This window comes from Phodopus roborovskii, unplaced genomic scaffold, assembly GCF_943737965.1.
Source record: "Phodopus roborovskii unplaced genomic scaffold, PHOROB, whole genome shotgun sequence".
Taxonomy (NCBI): domain Eukaryota; kingdom Metazoa; phylum Chordata; class Mammalia; order Rodentia; family Cricetidae; genus Phodopus; species Phodopus roborovskii.
In genome coordinates, this window is record NW_026125295.1 from 39,335,350 (window position 1) to 39,359,404 (window position 24,055).

Consider the following 24,055-nt stretch of genomic DNA (forward strand, 5'->3'; position numbering starts at 1 on the left):
AATGTGCCCAGTAAAATGAGACAATAGACACCTTTGAGAATTGCCTTCATTTACCTGAATATTTCTAGGGAATCTCCCTCACGTTCTGTGTGACCATAAGCAAACATCACAGAGAAAAGGCCTACATTAACATGTGAAAAGATGCCCTCTGCTGTGATATCAGAAGCTAGACAGTGCCTCTGTGTAGTCTGTCTTGGTGCTGGCATCCCTAAGTAAAGCTCTTATAGAACTTACATTCAGAGGGAGAGTGTACTGTGACTGTGACACACATGTACCCTAGATGGAGCATCTCATAATTAGGTGTGATGAACTTGGGCAACACATTTTGGGGGGTGGAATGTGGAAACCGTCTCTGTGGGAGGGAGGGAGCCCAAGGTGATGGATTTGGGTGGCAAATGTGTTATGGTTCATGGCCTTTTCTGTTTCTTGTGAAAACTGTTAAATAAATCTATTCCCTAAGTTCTTTAGAAAAACTCCTCAAAAACAGAGATGAGTGCTGCTTTCTTTATCCCATCCATTTCTTCATTTTACCAGTCCCAGAGTGGCTGCAAAGTCCATTGAACCAGTTAGGAAATGAGAAACACATGAAAACACTTTTCCTGGGAGAAGACATGTGAACTGGAGCCTGAGAGCTGAGAAAGGAGACTCTATAGGAGTATTGTGTACTTGTGTCTACTTCATTCAGGATGTTGTAACAAGACAACAGAAATATTCCCTTGTGGTGGGCTACGGTGATGCATGGCTAAATTTTGGTGTAAGCCCTCTTCGTGGCTTGAGACTACAAGCATTTTTTGTATACTTCTCATTGCGGAAAGATAGCAAGAAAGACTTCTCTGGGGTCCTCTTTCCAAGAACATTAATCTCATTCTTAAGAGCTGACATCATGACCTAATCACCTCCTAAAAACCAGTGAATCAGACATTAGGGTTTCCAAGACTACAAAGGAGTAATCCATTTCATTTTTATAGGTTTTAGTTTGCCAGAGTAATTGACCATAAAAGATAAGGCCTCCATTTTACCATCCTTGGCTTAGTAGCCTATATTTAAAGTGTAAATGGCACTTTTCTTATTGCCTTATAATGACTTGAAAAATTATTAGTAATATATAGTTCACTGTCTGATGTTAGGTAGAGAACATTCAGCCTATCTCTATTAAATTGGTCAGTGAGGTAATGAGTCATGGTGGTAATATTAACATACACACTAAGGAACTTCATACTAGTATATGTGATCAAAATTTCCCTCTTGATGACTTTCAAATATAGGCCTCTTAGTAGTCAGCAAACTGTCAGAAAATGCCAAGGGTTCTATACACAAATGACTAGCAATTACCTAGAGCTTAATTTTGCTATGACAATTATTTACTACTAATATACTAAATTATTTTAAAAACTATAAGATTTATCATTGTGAATTAAAATGTTACTAGATTTAGAATAAATTAATAAATTGATGTTTTACACTGATGTATAAATACAGACCATATGCTTAGTGGCAAGTAAAAAATCCTATAATCTTCATGAAGGATAATTTGTTATTATCTGTGTAGGGGTGTGTGTATGTTTAAGTTGCTGCCATCTGTAAATTTTAAAGAGAAATTATGATGGGCTTTAATTCCTAATCAGTTTAGTTTGTTGTTAGCATATCCTTTGTACTAATCAAGATTCTCCAGAGTAACAGAACTTATAGAATGAATCTCTCTCTCTCTCTCATATATATATATATATATATATATATATATATATATCAATGATATATATATCAATGATATATATATATATCAATGAATCTATCATCTATCAATGAATCTATCATCTATCTATCTACAGAATGGAGTTGGGTTTTTTTTGTTTTTTTTTTTTTTAGAATGACTTAATAGGCTATGGTCCAGCTAATCCAAAATTGGCTTGTTGTGAACAGAAAGTCCAAGAATCCAGTAATTGCTCAGTCCATGAGGCTGGATGTTTCAGCTGGTCTTCCATATATGATGGAATCCCAAAAAAAGTAGGCTTTAATATCAGTGATAGAATGGACTTGCTAGAAAGGTGAGAACAAGCAGGCAAAGACCAAAAGCTTCCTTCTCCCATATCCTTATAAAGGCTAGCAATAGAAGGTGTGACCCAGATTAGAGGTGGGTTTTCCCAGATCAAATGATCTGTATCAAAGTGTGCCTTCCTGCTCAAGATCTGTCTGGATTAGCCTTGGATCTTTCTACTTCAAATTAAGCAGAAGTCCGTCACAAAAATGCCCTCCATTTTTGTGTTTTAGTTAATTTCAGATGTAGTCAAGTTGACAACTATCCTTCTTTTATTATTTCCATTAGCTAAGCCTTAAGACACATTATTTATGTCTATTCTAGAGCAGAATTACACATAACTCTTTGAAATCATATTGAGTCGAACTTCATGGTGCTCTGCCTATGAGTAGTATGTTATTTAAATTATTTGGATTGTAATACCAAAGTATATGTAATAACTGCTCATTATTCTCAAGTTCAGAAGCTGTAGTGTAACAATATAAAATGATGACTGTGACTACAGGGCTGCCCATAGTGAAGTGAGAGCAACTCAGAAAAGCAACAAGTTGACTTTAAAATTTTCCTCTCTTGTATTTGCATCACTAAATTCTTTGTCTCTTTACAGTTGACTAGGGTCAAAGGTTTAGAGAAGATGGTTTATAGTTGTGGTGGTCTTCACAACAAGGGAAGATGAAAGGTGTATAATAGTGTTATAAATACATTCTCACTACTAAGAAAGACAAAGCAAACGTAGCTGGTAAAGTTACTTGTTACCATGCCTGATGACTTGAGTTCAATACCTATGACCTACAAGTGGCAAGAGAGAACCAACCCCCACATTGTCCTCTGACCTCCATTTACATACTACACACATACTCTTGTTTCCCACGCACATACATATACAATAAATCAAAAGATGAAAGTTCAATATACTCAGAAAGGTCAAAAGCTGTGTCCTATTATGAAGGATCTACCATTTATTTATATATACAAAATGGCTCTCCAGTTTCAAGTTATCAGACCTAGGTCTAGGGTGAGGCAAATGAGATTCTCACATTAGTATAAAAATTTTAGAAGTTGCCAGAATATCATTAATCAAAATATACTATATTTTAGTAACACAAATCCATGAAGAAAATGTTGACATTGCAAATGAAGGTGGAATCTTAACTCTGAAGCTGCATAACCCTGCCTCAGCCCACCTCTCCCTCGTCCCACCACCATGTAGCACATTGAAGATATTAGATTATTTCTGGATAATTATAGTAGTCACTGACTTGAAGAGCCAGGGTGGTTTATTAAAAAGAGGCTCTTGTTCCTCAGTCATTTCATAAAGCCATGCCCCATCATGTGAGCAAGCTGCTTAGCTTTGGACTATTACCTAGTTGGGAAAAATATGCATTGTGATTAAAGACTTCAAATTGCATGCAAGCTTGACTCTTCTGGGGTTCATTTATCTTTAATCACTATCATTGCCCTTGCTAGTTTGAACCTGCCTTCTCTCTTGAAGAGAGAGAGATAACAAAAGAGTTGGGGTTGGGGAGGAGCAAAAACAGTATGCTGAACAGAGTGGGAATAAGCATGAATGATATGGCTGAGCCCAGCATGATTTTAGTGACAGCAACAGCAACACAATAGGGATGCTGTCCAAAGACACCTTCTTAAGGATGCAAGGAGACAGTTGCTGCTTGGGACTCATACCGATAGTATTAGGGAAAATGGTTGAAAAGGAGAAGTATCAAGGAAGTAGAGGGGGAAAAAATCCATGAAATCTTACATCACTTATTTCCAGGGAAAAGTGAGGGTATATATAGGCCCCTGCATGGGAAGAAACACAGACTAGTAACTGCTTCAAAACTGGTGTTGATTAAAAGACTCGATCACAGAGTTGGTCTCACCCTTCTATTAATCCTTATAAGAGCTTTGGGAGCACATTTCCCATGGAGGGATACTCCCTTAACCTAGAGGGAGGAGGGAGGGCCTAGTCCCTACTCCAAATGACTTGACAGATTTAGATGACCCCTTCTGGAAGGCATCACCCTACATGTGGGGGAGCATGGGAAGGGAGGGTGGTGGTGGGGGCATGAGAGGGTGGGAGAAAGAGGGAGGAAAGGAGGGAAGAAGAGGGAACTGGGATTGATATGTAAAATAAAAAAATAAATAAAAGAGTATATACTTAGACTGTAAAAAGAAAGATAAATTTACAAACACATGGATCAAAATAGAAAGAATACTTCTATTTTAAAGCACAAGTTAGACTATCAAATAATTTTTTTAATATTAAACAAATTTAATTTTGTAAATGTGGGGAAGAATGGAAGAATCATAACCACAGAGTACCATGATGCTATAAGGGAGGTCAAAACATCAGAGATGAATGGAACTGAGACTTGGGGAAATAGGGAGAAGTCAAAAATTCAAAGATAATTAAAAATTTCCATATGGACAGTTTCAAACATTTTCAGAGATAAAGTGGCTAGTGTAATGAACCCTTGTGTACCCACTGTTTAGCTTCATTAATGAATTCACCCCCAGCTTGCTTCTATCCCTTTCTCCACTTTTACAATGTTTTGATACAAATGTCCCATTCATTTATGTCTTCATTCATAAATATTTCCAAAAGATAAAGGTTTTGAAAGATATTATTTAAATCTACAATAAAATCTCAAATTTGCTAGTTCCTCAACAACATAAATTTTTCCATTGTCTTGTTCAAAATGAAGTTTAAATATGAATCTGAAAGATTATATTAGTATATCTTCTAAATTTATTTGAATCTATAGATAATCATTGATTGAAATGATTTTAATTTTATTTTAATCTGTAGATGACCCTCATGTGATTTTTATATTGAAATTTATTGAAGAAACTAGGTTCCTTATTCCATAAATTGCCCATGTTTAAGATTCATCATCATGTTGTTATTTATCAGTTTCTTGTTCTAATATTTCTGGTAACCTACTAGTTAATTATAGGAGTCTACTTTTTCAGTAAGAATATTTCATATTTTATATGCATATATTTATACCATATCTGTAAGTTTCCTTTCTGAGAGATGTTGTTAAGTGTTACCTGCATCCATTATTTCAACAGGATTGCAGATATGTGACATATAATTATTTATTAGGAATATTATGCTATCATTAATTCTTTTATCAACTTGACTATTGCTATGAAGGAAAACATAAAGCTTTAAATAAATAAAAGGACACTGTTAAGTGAGAATACTCTCTCTCTCTCTCTCACACACACACACACATATATATATACATTTATATTTATATCTATATAAAACATTAAAAAGCTGATCTCGTTGCATGTTTCCACTTCTTTTTTTCCTTATTTTCCCAAGCAGAGTGGTACAATCTGGTTTTTTCTCTCTCTGTCTCTGTCTCTCTGTCTCTCTGTCTGTCTGTCTCTCTCTCTCTCTCTCTCTCTCTCTCTCTCTCTCTCTCTCTCTCTCTCTCTCTCTCTCTCTCTCTCCAGCCCTTAGAAATCACCCAGGCTTCTGAAAACAATAGAGATCAAAGGTGGGTAAGAATGAGAACTCAGAGTCAGATTAGAGGACTTTATGACAATCCAGCTAAGAGTGGCTTGATTGAGGGAGAAAGGAATAGCAGATATGGAAAGTAATTGGATTCAGGACCTGTTTTAAAGATGGAGATGATAAGACTTGCTGAGAAAATGAACGAGGGGACATAAGAGAAAGAGAAGAATAAAAACTGCCTTTAAACTTTGGTTCCAAACATCTGGAAAGACTGACATGAGAAGTATTCCTAGGGGAAGACTGTGAACTCAGGAGACAAAGAATGAACACTCCAGTGGATACAATAGCTAATTGAATGACAGTGTACATGCTAATGAATGGATTGATGACAGCAGGAGGAAGATAGTGAGAGCATTTGGCAGACCTTGTGCATTGACTTGATTTTCTGTTAATGATTGGGGTGAAGAAAACAATCCAAAAGGACTCTGGACAATTACAGGATAGATTGAACCATTCAGGGTAAAGTTAACCCACACAATGTCTTGTCAATGTGATCTGTCCAGGCAGTGTCTCTTTAGTATTGTTATTAAAATATGATGTTTGCTCCAACAGATCTAGTTCAGATCTCCATCTGACTTTCCTCATTATGTAGTTTTGATTAAGCCCAACAATGTCTCTTATTTATTAAAAAAATATGGTTATGTTCAAAATGAAAACTAAATGAAATAATTCAACACATTGCATAAGAAACCTCTTTCTATGCTGTCTATCCACACCCTATCATATATTTAATTATGTCATCTACCTTTTACATATTTTATTATATTCTTTATGTATGTGCACTTGCACATCTTGTGTACCTCAGCATGTATGTACAAGCCAAATGGCAATTTTCAAGAAAACTTTTGTTTTCTTCTACCTTGAAAATTCTGGGAATTGAACTGAGATCATCAGGGTAAGCAGTAAGCACTTTTATCAGATCCATTCACCCATCCATATCTATCTATCTATCTATCTATCTATCTATCTATCTATCTATCTATCAATCATCTATCTATCTTATCTATCTATCTATCTACCCATCCACCCATCTATCATCTATCATCCATCCATCCTCCTTTCCATATTGAGATAACTATTGAAAGGTAAAGATTGCAGTGCCATTCGTGAACCTCTTGAAATGTGTGAAGACTTAGCAATTCCCTAGGACCTCAAACCTTACTCACCTAGAAGTTTTCTTGCCAGCACTACTCCCCAACACCCAGAAAAGTCAGTTCCCCTCTCTTCATCTTTCTCCATTCTGTGTTCACCCACATATGCCTTAGGTTAACAAGAGTATGTTTTTGATCAAAGTTAAGTGGCTCTGTTTCCCTAAGTAGTAAGAGTAAATGGCCAACAAAATGCCCTTTTACTCATGCCAAGAGACACTCAGTGAAGCTGCTATGGTGTCACTCATAGTAATCTGTGGGATTTAAATGTAAACGTTTCTGTTTGTTTTTAATAGAACAAAATGCTCTAAAAATTCCATAAAAATCTCTTAGAGAGTACCATAATAATTTCTATAGTAATAATGCACCAACTGATTTTAAGTAGTTTTATAATATGCCCAAACATTTATTGTGCAAGGCAATGTGAGACATTATTTTTATGTACTTGGCTAACAGCTGACCTCGCCATAAGCATGAAATAAACCATTATAAAACTACAAAATACATTGAAAGAATACCTAAATAAGTGCTAGTAGTTTATAATTTGGATCTATTATAAACATAATAATTATTGAAGAGTATTCATACATTGACTTATGGCTAGTGAATTTAATTTTAACTCAAAACAAAGTTAAAAACATATGGGAATTTAATGATAAGTGTTAACAGTATGTTAAGGCCTAGAGAAATGGTTCAGCAATTTCGAGCTTTTTTTGTGCAGCCATGAAGATTGGGGTACAGATCCTAGCACCAGCACAACAAGCTGGGTGCCCAACAAATACCTTTCTATAACTACAGCTCCAAGGAGGCTGATGTCTCTGTACATGTGTTTACACATACACACACACTCATATGGACACACAAAATTTTAAGACTATGTCAACTGACCAACCCAAGAATGAAAAATATCTCTTCCATAAGCAACATGGAGAAAGCATATTTTATACCTACAAAATGTAATCTCTGTGACTGCCACATTTTTGCTTTGGCCATCATTTAGATTTCTTCTCTACTTAATCATCAAATTTTTTAAAACATATTTAAATCACAAAACTGATTAAATCTTTGCCAATTCTAGAGTCAATGGAAATGCTTGAGTAGAGTGGCTTTTGTATCAGAAAGCATACTTTGCATTCTCCCTGTAAGATGATAATTATGTAGTCTTTTGGAGGGATTGTTTTGTTGTGTTGCATTTTGTTTCTTGAGACAGGGTCTCTCTGTGTAGTCTTGGCTATCCTGGAACTCTGTCCAGGCTAGCCTTGAACTCAGAGATCAGCCGGCCTCTGCCTCCTGAGTGCTGGGATTAAAGACTTGTGCCACCATGCCTGGCTTGTGTAGTTTTATTCAAAGGTTAAAATCAAAAGACCTGTAAGTTCTTTCTGATCTCTTTTTAAAGTAGATTTCTCCATTGAAGTTAGATAGTGTAGAAGAGGTAAGGAAGGAGGCCTCGTGGCTGAGTTGAATTCCAGCATTGCCACTCACTTTGTATCTATGTGGCAGACTACTTGTGCTCTCATGGGCCACTCACCACTCACCACACTAAGGTGAAGTAGCAGTACTTTTCTTGTAGGGTTCCTGTTAGGATAAAGCACACTCTAGTTCCTGAAATACAGAAAGTACTATATAAAGTCATTATTGTTGCCCAACCTAAGGTACTCACATTATGTGTGTGCAGCTTATGAAATGTCATAAATTAAACAATCCAGCAAGTAAATCATAAAATGGAAATTACTGCCCTCTGAGCCCTTCTCATGTCTCCTAGTAGTCACTGCCCCTCTCTATGGGAACCACTATCCTGGCCTCATAAGTTGTACTGAGTGCCATTGGTAGTCTGAAATAATAGGCGACCATGATGCACCATTTTGTTGTTGTTTTTTTTTTTTTATCTAAGAATTTATCTATTTGCCAATGACTATCTTAACCAGAGCTTATGTTTTTGGTTTCTAGGTTGAAAAAGCTCCTGGAGCAAGAAAAGGCTTACCAGGCTCGCAAGGAAAAAGAAAATGCTAAGCGGCTCAATAAACTTCGAGATGAGCTTGTGAAACTCAAGTCCTTCGCACTCATGCTGGTGGATGAGAGGCAAATGCACATTGAACAGTTGGGCCTGCAGAGCCAGAAAGTTCAGGACCTCACTCAGAAATTGAGGGACGAGGAAGAGAAGCTCAAAGCCATCACCTACAAATCCAAAGAAGACCGCCAGAAACTGCTCAAGTTAGAAGTGGATTTTGAACACAAGGCCTCAAGGTTTTCTCAGGAGCATGAAGAGATGAATGCCAAACTGGCTAACCAAGAGTCTCACAACAGGCAGCTTCGACTCAAGCTGGTTGGTTTATCTCAAAGGATTGAAGAATTGGAAGAGACCAATAAAAATCTTCAGAAGGCAGAGGAAGAACTTCAGGAGCTGAGGGATAAAATTGCCAAAGGGGAATGTGGGAACTCCAGCCTCATGGCAGAAGTGGAAAATCTGCGTAAGCGTGTGCTGGAGATGGAGGGCAAGGACGAGGAAATCACGAAGACTGAGGCCCAGTGCAGGGAGTTGAAAAAGAAGCTCCAAGAGGAGGAGCATCACAGCAAGGAGCTCCGACTAGAAGTGGAGAAGCTCCAGAAGAGGATGTCTGAACTGGAGAATCTGGAGGAAGCCTTCAGCAGGAGTAAGTCGGAATGTACCCAGCTCCATTTGAACCTAGAGAAAGAGAAGAACCTTACCAAAGACCTGCTGAACGAGCTGGAGGTGGTCAAGAGTCGCGTTAAAGAACTCGAGTGCTCTGAAAGCAGACTGGAGAAGGCTGAATTAAGCCTCAAAGATGACCTCACGAAGCTGAAGTCCTTCACTGTGATGCTGGTGGATGAAAGGAAAAACATGATGGAGAAAATAAAGCAAGAAGAGAGAAAAGTGGATGGATTGAATAAAAACTTTAAGGTAGAACAGGGAAAGGTTATGGATGTCACTGAAAAACTAATTGAGGAAAGCAAGAAGCTTTTGAAGCTCAAGTCGGAAATGGAGGAAAAAGTGTATAGTTTGACAAAGGAGAGAGACGAATTGATAAGCAAACTGCGAAATGAGGAAGAACGGTCCTGTGAATTAAGTTCTAGTGTCGACTTGCTGAAGAAGAGACTTGATGGCATAGAGGAAGTGGAAAGGGAAATGCACAGAGGTAGGTCAGGCAAGGTGCCCGAGTTCACCTGTCCAGAGGACAATAAGATCAGAGAACTGACGCTTGAAATCGAGAGCCTGAAGAAACGTCTCCAGCAGTTGGAGGTGGTAGAAGGGGACTTGATGAAGACCGAAGACGAGTATGACCAGTTGGAGCAGAAGTTCAGAACCGAGCAGGATAAGGCAAACTTCCTCTCCCAGCAGCTAGAGGAAATCAAGCACCAAATGGCCAGGAACAAAGCCATAGAGAAAGGAGAGGCTGTGAGCCAGGAAGCCGAGCTGCGACACAGGTTTCGGCTGGAGGAGGCTAAAAGTCGTGATTTACAGGCTGAGGTGCAGGCTCTCAAGGAGAAGATCCACGAACTCATGAACAAGGAAGACCAGCTGTCTCAGCTCCAAGTCGACTATTCGGTCCTTCAGCAAAGATTTATGGAAGAAGAAAATAAGAACAAGAACATGGGGCGGGAGGTTCTCAATCTGACCAAAGAGCTGGAGCTCTCCAAGCGCTACAGCCGCGCTCTCAGGCCTAGCGGCAACGGCAGAAGGATGATGGACGTGCCAGTGGCCTCCACCGGAGTGCAGACTGAGGCAGTGTGTGGGGATGCTGCAGAAGAGGAGACCCCGGCTGTGTTCATTCGCAAATCCTTCCAGGAAGAAAATCATATCATGAGTAATCTTCGACAGGTGGGCCTGAAGAAACCCATGGAACGGTCCTCGGTTCTCGACAGGTATCCCCCAGCAGCAAACGAGCTCACCATGAGGAAGTCTTGGATTCCTTGGATGAGAAAAAGAGAAAATGGCTCCTCTACCCCACTGGAGAGAGGGCCTCGACCGAACCCAGATGCAGGACATCCTGGGGAGCTGGTCCTAGCACCAAAGCAGGGCCAGCCCCTGCACATCCGTGTGACACCAGACCACGAGAACAGCACTGCAACCTTGGAGATCACAAGCCCCACGTCTGAAGAGTTTTTCTCTAGTACCACTGTCATTCCTACCTTAGGCAATCAGAAACCAAGGATAACCATTATTCCATCACCCAATGTCATGTCGCAAAAGCCCAAAAGTGCAGATCCTACTCTTGGCCCAGAACGAGCCATGTCCCCTGTCACGATTACTACTATTTCCAGAGAGAAGAGCCCGGACAGTGGAAGGGGCGTGTTTGCAGACAGGCCCGCGTCTCCCATCCAGATTATGACAGTATCAACCTCTGCAGCTCCCCCTGAAATCACTGTCTCTCCTGAACCCCAGGAAGTACCAATGGGTAGGACTATCCTCAAAGTCACCCCGGAAAAACAAACTGTTCCCACCCCAGTGCGGAAGTACAACTCCAATGCCAATATCATCACCACGGAAGACAATAAAATTCACATTCACCTGGGTTCTCAGTTTAAGCGATCCCCTGGGCCTGCCACTGAAGGCGTGAGTCCAGTCATCACTGTCAGGCCCGTCAATGTGACAGCTGAGAAGGAGGTCTCTACAGGCACAGTCCTTCGCTCTCCCAGGAACCACCTCTCTTCACGACCTGGTGCTAGCAAAGTGACCAGCACTATAACCATAACCCCAGTAACAACATCATCCACCCGAGGAACCCAGTCAGTGGTGAGCACACCAGGGGGAGGTGGGGGGGCTTGGGGCTGGTGTGTGTGTGTGTGTGTGTGTGTGTGTAGGGGAGGAAGAGTACATAATTTAAGATTACAGCTGTGCATTAGTTTAGGTGGTAAATATTGAGTGCATAGGAAATCTGAAGCAAGTAAAATTGATTGTTACATTGTTCTCTTGAAAGTGCATTAAACACACAGGCTGACTACACAGTAGACTAAGTGACCTTAAGGTGGATTATTAACTCTGGCTGTAAGGTCCAACAAAAGTTCTCATTTCTTAGAATGTAATGTAAGAGATTTTTTGTTTGTTTATTTGTTTTTGTTTTTTTAACTTTTATTGATCTTTTGTGCATTTCACATCATGCATTCTGATCCCACTATTTCTCTGTCCTCTCACTTCTGCCTCTGCCCTTGCAACCTCCCCCCCAAAAAACAAAACCAAATCTGAAAGAATAACATGAGACCCAAACCAGCAAACCAAATGAATGAGAGAGAGAGAGAGAGAGAGAGAGAGAGAGAGAGAGAGAGAGAGAGAACGAAAATCTTGTCATGGAAGCTGTAGTGTCTACCCTTTAGTCCATTCATCTTTACTTACAAGTGTTCACTGTAAGTAAGAGCCATTGGTCAGCCCTCTGGCTTCTGCTATCATGGAGATTCTACAGTTTGGGATCTGTAAGTTGGGGAGAAAAATTTCTTATACAGTAGCACATACCTCTTAAATATTAATTCAAAATAAGAGGTTAGAAATTGTGATTCTACAGAACACATTCTGCAGTTTATGCTGGAATCTCTTAAGAGCAAACTCATTTAAATGCATGAGCTATGGCCTGTCTTCCCGCATCCTTAGTATCATTTACATCAGTTCTCTGCACACAGATACAAGGCAGACTTTTAGGTGTGAATGCTCATTGCTTTGGCAGTAAAGCTTTGAGTTATTGGTTCCCTGGTGTCCAACAGCATTCAGCATTGCTAGCCCTCTCAAATGATGCTGAACTGCTTCTCAGCAGGACAAAGCATAGCTCCACTGGGCAAGCTCTTGTGTCTCTGTAAACAGACAGTGGAGGGGTCAATCACTGTATTTTAGAGTAGACTTTTCTGCAGTTTCATCTTCTCCCCATTTGGAAGTTCAGATTGAAAGTCTTACCCTCTGACTACCACTTAAGCCCTATACAAACAAGATTTACAAACAATTATGTATGATTTCTCAGCCTAATGATCACAGTCCATTTATTTTAGTAAAGTCAACAAAATAAAATTTAGAGCAACAAAAAGGTTTAGAATGTAATCAGTGAAGCTAGTTTATTTACTTTTTATTGAGCCTCAGCCACACTTCCACCCTGTTGTTGGGTGCTGTGTATAGAGATCTGTAGATGTTCCCTAGTCAGTGATAAAGGTGTGCACAAAGGAACTACCAGCAGAGGTGTCACAGGTCAGAAGGCATGGGAAGGAGTGTACAGACAAGCAGAATGTATGAAGGCATAGTCACATGAAGGGACCTGGTGAGTTAGGGTGTAGTGTGTGTGTGTGTGTGGAGGGGGGTACAGAATATGCAAACACACTCAGGGATTAGGCACTGGCTTATTAAACTTACATTTAGTTTCTCTGAATTGATAAAGGAAATCACTGAAAAGTTAATAAATGATCCTGAAAATATTTTTACATTATTTATGAAAGATACTTAAGTCTAACACCTTAACCACTTGGCCATTCTGGTACATGGATGAAAGATACTTCTATCAAACATCTGAAGGGACAAATAGGAGAGAACACAGGTTAAAGACAAGTACCATTCCAATTCTCTAGGCTAGAGATAGTAGAGGACTAAATGGTGGTAGTGACAATGTAAATAGGGACTTACTGAAAATAGAAGTGAGAACCAGGTATGGTGGTACAAGCTAGTAATTCTAGCACTCAGGAAATGGGTAAGAAGGCTGCAGGTTTAGACCATCCTGGACTGCATAGGAAGAACCTGTCTCAAAAAGAAGAGAAAGAACAAGAATTTAAGATTTCACAACACAGTACATGCAGAGGGTGGCTCAGGGGTTCCTGTCTTTGCTGTGGAAGTAGGGTGAGAAATATAAGGAGAGTTGCTGGGGATGTGTGATACTTTCTGAGATGCATGCATGATACTGTTCATGGGCAGTGAGTAGTTGGAAACTAGATCTGCACTTCAGAAGGGACTGGAGGCTAGAGGGTTCTAGGGCTTAGATGCATGGAATTACAAGCAAGGGGATTCTCAAGGTAAAAGTGGAACCCTTAATAAAAGGACTGAGACTAGGAGGGTCGAATGAGCCATCAAGAGAAGAAAGGAGTCATCAGAGCTTGGAAGCTTTGTTGACTCACATACAGACACCAAAGCAAAGTACTGTGAGGAACATTGTGAGAAGGTGGGTGTGGTCAGAGCACCAATGTAAAAAGTCTGAGGTCATAAATGGGTGAAAAGAGCCACCTTCCTCTGAAATTGCAGAAAGGACAGACAGTGGTATACCTCTCAGAACTAGGTGTTGAGGTCATCTTGTGTAGGGGTAGAGAAGGTGAGATAAGGTTTGAGAGGGAAATTCAGCATAGATGCTTCAAGAAAGAAAAACAGGAAGGATTCAGAGTAAATTAGATGTCAACTTCAGCTTTCTTAGTCCTTTTCCCTGGGACAGAAGCTCCTTTGTGGCAGGAATTATGCTAATTAACTAATGCACAGGTCTAGGACATAACTGTAAAAACTTGCCAACCTATCCTTTTGTCTGTGTTTTTCTCTTACAGTCAGGACAAGATGGGTCATCTCAGCGGCCTACACCCACCCGCATTCCTATGTCAAAAGGTATGAAAGCTGGAAAGCCAGTAGTGGCAGCCCCAGGAGCAGGAAATCTGACCAAATTCCAGCCTCGAGCTGAGACTCAGTCTATGAAAATAGAGCTGAAGAAATCTGCAGCCAGCAGCACTACCTCTCTTGGAGGGGGGAAGGGCTGAGGGCAGTGGCTAAGGGGGTATGTTGCAAGGATGCTACTGTTGTCGTGGAAACAGACCTTCTGTTTGTGCCAACCTTTCACATGTACTACTAATTTAAGTTTTAAGTATCTTGTTTATAAAATAACCATCTAATAGTCATGTGGTTTTCCTATTTTGTGCATTTGTTTCAACACAGGGAAACTGAACTGATTACCAAAATTGCTGTTTGCTGAATGTTTTGTTGAAGATGCTGGTCCTGAGACAGGGTCTGGCCTGAGTTTAGTTTTACTTCTAGCATGTGGTCCCATCAAATTTAGACCACTAGTTAGAAAGCCATCAGTGTCTTCACCAGTGAGATTTGGGAGCCACGTTACATGCTCCTGATGGCTGGCTCCCAGATTTTCTAATTGTAGGCCAAGTTGAAGAGACAGTTCTACATTTTTTTTTTCTCCCCAAAAAAACTATTTTGGAATAAGACAGAGTTGAACAATTGTCATTATCAGATCTTGAGTTTGATATATGATTAAGGAAACAAATTTCAAAGCTATCACAGGGCCTTTAAAATTTGGAAAAACATAAGTTCCTAATATGACATCAGGAAACAATTTGAACATGAAATAAAATGGAGATGAACTGTGGAATCTGAAAAAGAGAGTTTGATTTATTTGTGTGTGTTTGTGTGTATTCTAGAAGTTATGGCCATCTCAGATTACTCCAAGCATTTCATAGACAATAACTTTGAACCATTAGGCTCAGAGTTATGCTCTATTCAAATGTGCAGTTGGTTGCAATTTCAGAGCAGTAGAATAGAGCTGCCAAATGTCCCTTTAAAAGCTCCACAGAAATAGAGATGAATAGAAAACAGCAGAAAGCAAATTCAGACACATTAATGCCAAGGAAAAAGTGACATCATCCATAGCTTAATTGAATTCAATATTTTTCTTTAGTTAAGTGTGGACTCTATTTGCAGATGTAGAACAGATCATGATTTGGGGCGTGTTCGTGTGTGTGTCTGTTGGTATGTGTGCTGTGGTGACATAATTTATTATTACTGTCAGTTTTATTCATGTTTGAATAATTGTCTTTAATTTTGGAGCATGCTCTAATAAGCATGGGACAGAGTGTAAATGCAGAATGCCATGTGTCTGTAAGATTAACCTTGAAAAAGTAGATTTTGTGTTTCATGGTCCTATAACCACAAATGAGCTCCAGACTGGTAAACTACAGCTTAGCATACAGTCATCTCATGCAGGCCATGTCTTTGCCAGAATGTCTGAGGTGAATTTATAAAATACAATAACTACAGACATATAGATTTGTATATTTTCTTAAATTTCTGAATTCTCAAAATCCTGAAATTACACAGGATAGCACACACTTTTGTTATTAGAGAAAGGTAATGAGGAAAAATAGTGTGCTTTTGTGAGCTGTTTCATGGTGAAGCACCTCCTCGCATTCCTTTCTGAACAAAACACCTTATACCAGGGATTGAATCAGATATATGATGGGGAGTTGTGGCTACCTCCGGTTATCTACACACATTTTAGGCAGATCTGTCAACAGCTACTCATTGGTTCTCAGTGAATATATGAAAATATATTTAGCAACCATAACAATCCAGAATATTGGGTCAGGAAGGTTAAGGAGAAATAGAGATTAGCTAAGATATATGATCTTTAGACAAGTTTAAACAAGATACTTTACCAGTTAGAATACTGACATGTTTCATAAGGGGTTTTCTGTCTCTAATCAATGGTCATCCAACCCTTTCGAAGACAAGGACATTCTTTGTTTGACTAGCGCCTGCTTTGTGTTTGTGAGGTATGAGGCGATACTGTTCCATGACATCGTTCGCCTGAGCAATGACAGTGTCACTGTTGTGCTCCTTCTGACTCTGCCTGACCTTCTTTAATTGGCTTCCTATCTCAGTGTCACTTGCTGATCATCCAGCTTTTACCTGCCCTGGTCACATCACCCCTGGGGACATGCTCAGAAAGGCTTAACAATGAATGTACAGGATGTTTGTATATGCAGATCTGGCCTAGAGCCATGTACAAAGCACAACTACTAAGAAAACTTGGCAGAACAATACCATAGTCATTCAGAAATGACAAAAGTAACTGCCGGGAAGTTGCTCCTTGGAAATTTAGAACCAACTGTACATTTATTGGATAGCTTTGTTTTAAAGCACACATTAGAAGTGGAATAGTCAGGGGATAGGAAGTGGAGGAATAATTACAGCCATCTCTATCTCTCACTGGAAAATATTTCTAAGATGCTACTTAATGTGCTTTTGTAGGAGTGAATGGACTAAATGTTTAGTCTTTTCTCTGTTGTGAATCCTACTGTATGCTAAAATAAAAACAGTCTCACAATGACTGACATGTATAACTACTGTTCGGATCTGGTGGTGAGAAAGTCTAAGAGGTAGGACACATCTCATTTCCACAGTTTCACTGTGATAATGCTTTCTAGGATGTGCTGGTACAATCCACACAGCTAAAGAGGAGACCCTGGTTTTCCACACCTGTGAATCCACTGAACACATTGAGGACACCATGATGGTGTCTAACTGCCACACGTGGTCCCAGGAATGCTCTGATATGGACTATTGCTACAGGGTATCTGTCACATCAATGCTGTGTGCTTCATATCTAAGTCATTTTCTTAAACAGGACCACTAGCTTCCTATCATATTTTCAGGAGGATAGGTTGATGGATAGCAGTTAGGTCTCTCTTGAGTTGTTAGTCTATTCATCAAGAATGTCAGCTGACCCCTTATTTGGCTGTTTTCAAGAATGAAATGAAGACCCAGCATCAAGGTGTAGCCTAAGGAAAGCATAATTTCAGTGACAAAACATATCCATGAGTGCAAAATGTAAAGAGGACTTGGGTTTCTCATAAATTCAGAGTACTGTGCTGAGCAAAGCATAGGAACACAGGAGAGGAGTGCATGGGGGCTGCTGAGATGTTCTGTGTTGGGCAGTTGTCTAACATTGTAACATCCCAGTTTTTATCTGAAGCAATAAAAGAAGGGGGATTCATGTGTCAGAGGCTGAAGAACAGAGGGAGAGGTATTGCGGTTTAATAAGGATCAGGATAAATAAATAGGCCGAATAGATGTTTATTCAGGGAGAAATAACTTACAGCCTAGACAGACGAACACCAGCAAGTTCCACCAGATGCTCTCCTCTCCTCGACCCAGCTGCCAGCAAGAGAGCTTTCCCTGGCTCCTCCTCAGACCTAGTTCCACAGGTTACTTCCTCCCCTGGCTCCACCCCAATGGGCATGGTCGGTGCCACAGAAGGAGACAAAGTGAATATCCCACTACAATTCCCCTTTTAGTCTAAAGAAAAGATTTAGGCTTGATACAAAACTATATACAAAACAGTGAATAACAAGTGTGTTCTAAGAAAAGGAAAATTGAGAACAAAACGACCTACATATCTAGTCCTAGGGTGAAGGCATAACGGAGTTGACAATAGAGTTCAAAGTCTCAGTATGTTATTTGGGGCTGGCACTGCACTGGGACCAGCAGCGGTTGGGGGCAGGGGACCTACTCATAACAGAGAGGGGATGAGAGAGCAAGAGAGAGAGAGAGAGATTCTCCCTTCCACTCCCCCTCTCCATAAGTGCTCTACCACTGTGCTACCTTCCTACCCTTAGATTTTTGTTTTTATCTGTCATTTCTATACAGTCTATAAAACACCCTCCCCCCTCCGTATCTTCCAGTGTAGCAAACCTTTCCCCTCATCTTTGTAGGCATCTCCAGCTCCCGTCTCCATCCATGCCCACCCAAGCTATTGACAGGACAGTTAACATGTCCTGCCTACACTTTCACACTGAGAATTTATCCTTAATATTTTATTTTTATATTTTTAAGATGTTATTATTATTATTACTATTATTATTATTATTTTGTTTGTTTTTTGAGACAAGGTTTCTCTGTGTAGCTTTGTAGACCCAGGCTGGCCTTGAACTCACAGAGATCCACCTGTCTCTGACTCCTGAGTGCTGGAATTAAAGGCGTGTACCACAACTGCCTGGCTAAGATGTTTTTAATCATGTGCATACATATGGGTAAATGCATGGAAGTGCAGGTGCTCTTCATAGGCCAGAGACGCTGCATCTCAGTTACCAGCAGTTGTGAGCTACCAGCTGTATATTGACTTTCAGCCCTTTGCAAGAGCGGTGCACACTCTTAACCACTAAGCTAGCCCCAACAATTTCTTTTAAAGAAATAATCCATGCACATCTTAAGTTATCAGCCCATGGCAGAAGATAATAAAAATAGCCACTCTTTACTTTTTCCATTTGACCCAAGGTTTTCCTTGGGGGCATCTCCTTCGTATTGTTGTTTTGGTGGTGAACATTTAAGCTTGTAACTTTTCTCTTTTACCTGTCATCTCAACATGATCATGTCACATTTATTTTATTTTTTAAGACAAGGTTTCTGTGAAGCTCTGGCTATCCTGGAACTAGTTCTATAGACCAGGCTGGCTTTGAACTCACCAAGATCCACCTGTCTCTGCCTCTCACATGCTGGGATTAAAGGTGTGTGTCACACCACCTCCTGTTTCGTGCCACATATTTTTGATATAGCAATTATATGTTTATAAAATATGCACAGTGGAAATTTGAATATGGCTCCCTGATGAGCCAAATTGTATATTAGGAGTGTGCTCTCTTCCTCTGGACACTTCTTCCAAGGAAGAATTACTTTACTCTTTCAACTGTTTGGTTTCCTCTGTGTCTATTTTAGTTTTCCCAAACACTCCATTTTGCCTGCCAAACACTGATCAGTAATTTTTCCAACACTTAAACACAGCAGTTTTCTATTTCCCCCAACAGGCCTTCCTAGTGCAGCCTCTGCTCTCCTCAAGCCCCACTTGTTTTCCTCCAAGACTGCCGCTCAGCTGTTGTCCTGTTGCATGAACTGAATCCAGGCTCTTCTCCCTTCCCCTCCTCTGCCCTCCCCTCCCTTCCTCTCTTACCCCACATGAAGAGGTCAGAGCACAATTTCCAGGAGTTGGTTCTCTTTCTATGGCAGGTTCCAGGGACCTAACTCTGGTGCCAGGCTTGTAAACCAAGTGCTTTAACTTGCTTTTATCTTCCAAGCCTTGGACCCTGTTTTCTTCTATTCCTGTCTTTCATGTCTAAACACCCATGTTCTGTTTCAAAACTGCATTTTTTCCTGCAGTTTCTATAGAAATAACACCTGTACTAATCTCTCTGAAGTAGGTCCCATGATTCTAGAACTAGGTCAGAGGAGGTGGGATGTGTCACTGTTCTCATGTGTCAGCTTTCCATAACCTCATTCAGACTGTGCTGTTCATTTTTGTACCTATAGCCAAGACTTCTTTTTTTCTAAAGTTCTTTTTTTAATGATAATATTTTTTATTTAAATTTAAGACAAGCTTGTTTTACATGTCAATCTCAGTTCCCTCACCCTCCCCTCCTCCCCTGTCCTCACCCAACCCCTATCCCATCCCCTTTCTGCTCCCCAGGGAGGGTAAGGTCTTCCATTGGGGATCTTCAAAATCTGTCATATCAATTGGAGCAGAGCCTAGGCCCTCCCCCATATGTCTAGGCTGAAAGACACATTCCATCTATGTGGAATGGGCTCCCAAAGTCCATTTGTATACTAGGGATAAATACTGATCCATCAGAGGCCCCATATACTGCCCAATCCTCCTAACTGACACCCATGTTAAGGGAATCTGGATCGGGCCTAAGCTGGTTTCCCAGCTATCAGACTGGGGTCCATGAACTCACCCTTGTTCAGGTCAGCTGTTTCTGTGGGTTTCTCTAGCCTGGCCTTGACCCCCTTTGCTCAACACTCCTCCTTCTCTGCAACTAGATTCCAGGAGTTTGGCCCAGTGTTTAGCTGTGGGTGTCTGCTTCTGCTTCCATCAGCTACTGGATGAAGGATCTAGGCTGGCATATAAGGTAGTCATCAATCTCATTATAGGAGAAGGGCATTTAGGGTAGCCTCTCCACTATCACTTAGATTGTTCGTTGGGATCATCCTTGTAGATTTCTGGATATTTCCCTAGTGCCAGATTTCTCTTTAAAGCTATAATGGCTTCCTCTATTATGGTATTTCATCTCTTTTCTTGCTCTCCTCTATTCTTCCCCTGACTCAATCTTCCTGTTCCCTCAAGTCCTCCTCTCCCCTCCTCTTCTTCCCTTCTCTTTCTCCCAACTCCCTCCTCCCTCCCGCATGCTCCCAATCTGCTCAGGAGATCTTGTCCCTTTATCCTTCTGTGGGGGACCAGGCATGTCTCTATTACAGTCCTCCTTGCTTCCTAGCTTTTCTGGCAGTGTGAATTGTAGTCTTGTGATCCTTTGCTCTAAAATTAATATATTCATATATGAGTGAGTACATACCATGTTCTTCTTTTTGTGACTGGGTTACCTCACTCAGGATGATTTTTCCAGTTCCATCCATTTGCCTGTGAATTTCAAGATTCCATTGTTTATTTCCTCTGAGTAGTACTTCATTGTGTTAATGTGCCACATTTTCTCCATCCATTCTTCAGTTGAGGGACATCTAAGTTGCTCCCAGGTTCTGGCTATTACAAATAATGCTGCTGTGAACATAGTTGAATGGACGTCCTTGTTGTATGAATGTGCATCTTTTAGGTGTATGCCTAAGAATTGGCCAAGACTTCTTAAATCAGCCCCCCCCCACCCCGAAAATAAATCTCTGGTCTTTGGTGACAATTGTTTTAGGCTCTTTTCCCATGATCAAAACATCAGGTTCTGTGCCTTCCTATTTTAGATTCATACTTGTTAAATCACCGTTTCTCACTCATCTGTCAAGAGCTTGGTTGCCACTCCCCCAAGCCTGCTCTTGTTCTTACAGACTTCCTTGGCTGATGACTCCCCAACCTCTATCCCAACTGTGTATCCAGCTTTGTACTGTGTCTCTACCAAGTCTACTTCTCAGCATCTCCCCATCTTTCCTCCAAGGCATTTCTATGACTATCTAGCTCAGCAGTGATAAACTGATCCTCCAGTCACCAGAGCTAGGAGCTCAGTCACCTGTGTAGGATCCTGCTCTATGTCCAAGTAGGCTTCTCCAGCAAGTTCTGTTTCTTCTAACCCCCTCATTTCTATAGCATACAACCACACCATTCCATTTACATCATCAGTGTCTAAATTGAGCCTGTTATTGTTTCTCATTTGTAATGTTCTCAGCTTTCATATCCCCCTGCTGTCATCATCTCTCAAAACCCTGATCAGTTTGTTGTTGTGCTTTCCAGTGTGCACTTTGATCATCATCTTCCTCTAGTTTAGCTTCCAAAGACTTCTCATCACAAACAGGACACAGTGGCATTTCCATGACTGGACTCTGTAGCTCTCAGACCTGAGCACCTTTCCCTTGTTCAGAGTCATGCTACACTCTGGGCTCAAGGAATTGCTCAACTTGTTTTCTCCTTCCTGTGCTGGCCTCACTTCTGTTTTCTGGCAGTTGTTTCCTTCCCTGTTCTAAGTCTTTTATACAAACACTGTCTCTAGAAAGATGAACTATAATCTTAGAGTCTATCTTAGGATTTCAAAGGCTTGCCAATCACTGTAAAGACTTGGCACTGATAGTAGAGAAATGAAGCAAACCCATGAAATGGCAAGAAGTGGGCCTAATAAAGGTGTTCTCCTTTCTTTCCTTTGTTCATGTTACAGACCCATGAAAATGTCATTGGAGGAATTAACAAGTCACAAGTGAGAACATGGTGGTGGGGGAATGTTGGTGGACTTGGAGGAAATCAAGGTGTCTTTATGGGAAGCAAAAAGATGTTTTCAGATTTATGAATACTTTTTTCCCATTTGCCCAAAGGACTTCCCCAAAGGACAGATGCCTCAGAGGGCAGGCATGCTCTTCCAGTTCATGAAGGACAGTTCTCATTTTATAAACCCAAAGCCACCACCCTCAAGCAGGGTTTAGATTTAGGATAAATAGTAATAAGACTCTAGAAAGAGGGCATTGATGAACAGTGGACAAGATACTGAGGAGGCTAAAAACCAGAAGATTGGAGTAGCACCCTTTTTCTGTCACCAAAATGCTGTGTCCTTTGGCAAATCACCACAGCTTGTGGTTTAGCATTTGGTAGACGATTCTGGAATCATTCTGCAGTCATAATATGATTACTTCAGTATTGGAAGAGGGCGTCAGTTTCCTTAAGACTAGATAGAGTAACAGGTAGTTAAGAGCCACCATGTGGATGCTGGGAATTAAATCCAGGTCTTCTACAAGGGCTGTAAGCACTCTTAACTGATGAGCTATCTCTCCAGCATCCCTACCCTAACAGTTTTAAATTTAAAGATAGATTCAAACATTTAGCCTATGTGCCTGAATAAGTAGAACCTGAGCATCATGGGTTCAAAATTTACATATTTTCACATAATTTAGCTTTTATTTATAGATAATGTTGCATTTGAGGGAAGTAGTTCAAATTTTCTTGTTCTGGGAATAATGTTCTATGCTAGAAGTTAAGAATTGGCTTGCCTGAAAAACACATTATTAGTGGTAATTCTTGGTGACTCCTAGAATGTTGAGAGATGGTGGGCTTATTTGGGCTAATGGTGGAGGGAGAGCTGGTTTTGGAATACAGGGTTCGATGATTATGAAACCCCGAGAGAGATTATATCATCTGGTTCAAAAGTTTTCTGGAACAAATGACAGAACCGATTATTGGAAGTATATTTAATTAGCTGAGCTCAATCCAAAAGGAGTACAAGCCTAAGCCAACAGAGGAAGTTTATTGAACTTCCCATTTAAAACAGATGTTTTATCAGGATTTCTGAATGTGATAGATAATAGGATTGTATCCCAATGTAGTTTACGGGACTTGGAAATGTACAAAAACAATGCTTAGGTATTCTCCCTTCCAGATGGCTTATGGGATACAGGTGGATAAGTTACATGGAAAGCAGAAAGCTCAAAGCTGAAGTATGGAAGCTTGCAAAGGGGAAGATTAAGTAAGCTGGTGAGGGTCCTCCACAGAGTCCCTGCTAGGGAGGGGGATGTGGTACAGGGAGGCAGCTCTAGGGCAGCCAGATGGGCAACAGTCATGATGAAATGTTCTCTTTAAGTTGATGTAGAATTGTCTATGATCAAAGCTATCCTCCTCCCTAGAAGCAAAGCCCTGCCACAAGGAGAGGTGCCACCATGCTTTATCTTCACTGTGTGAATTTAAGAGTTTAGCTATGAGACTAGTTTGGTTGAATTTACTAGAGGGTTATATTTGCAGAGCTCAAGAGTTCTTTGTAGATATTTTGGCAGTGTAAAAATACACACATTGCATGCCTTGTGAAGGAGGACATCTTTTCCACTTTGTAGCCAAAGAACTCTCCTGAGAAAAAGAATTCCAACTTGCTGTTATGTCCCACTCTGGCACTCAAGGGAATGCTCCCTGAAATTCTCCCCCAAATCCCACCCCATTCGTGTGGCTTTGGAATCCAAGTCATCTGTTTGGCTAAAAGTTCTGTGATACCACTCACAAGAGGATAGATAGGTGCTTAGTAAGGTCAGAAATCGAGCAAAATTAGGAATTGATGACATTTAATTTGCTTTGCATGGAACTTATCTCACAGCTAGTATAACAAGATAATGGATTAGTACCTTCTCACAACAATGTCAAA

General features: G+C 40.4%; 1 protein-coding gene across 3 annotated transcripts in view; it reads left to right on the forward strand.

Annotated features, from left to right (window-relative positions):
* Nucleotides 1-24,055, forward strand: part of Filip1 (filamin A interacting protein 1) — a 95,996-nt gene that overhangs the window by 68,295 nt on the left and 3,646 nt on the right. The window contains exons 4-5 of one of the 3 annotated variants that reach the window (XM_051173188.1): nt 8,660-11,465; nt 14,225-14,448. In XM_051173188.1, coding sequence (XP_051029145.1) covers nt 8,660-11,465; nt 14,225-14,431 — 3,013 coding nt within the window. In that variant the 3' untranslated portion in view covers nt 14,432-14,448. Of the gene's footprint in view, nt 1-8,659; nt 11,466-14,224; nt 15,080-24,055 lie in introns of those variants that run through there. The other 2 variants (XM_051173195.1, XM_051173180.1) reach the window with 2 other exon arrangements.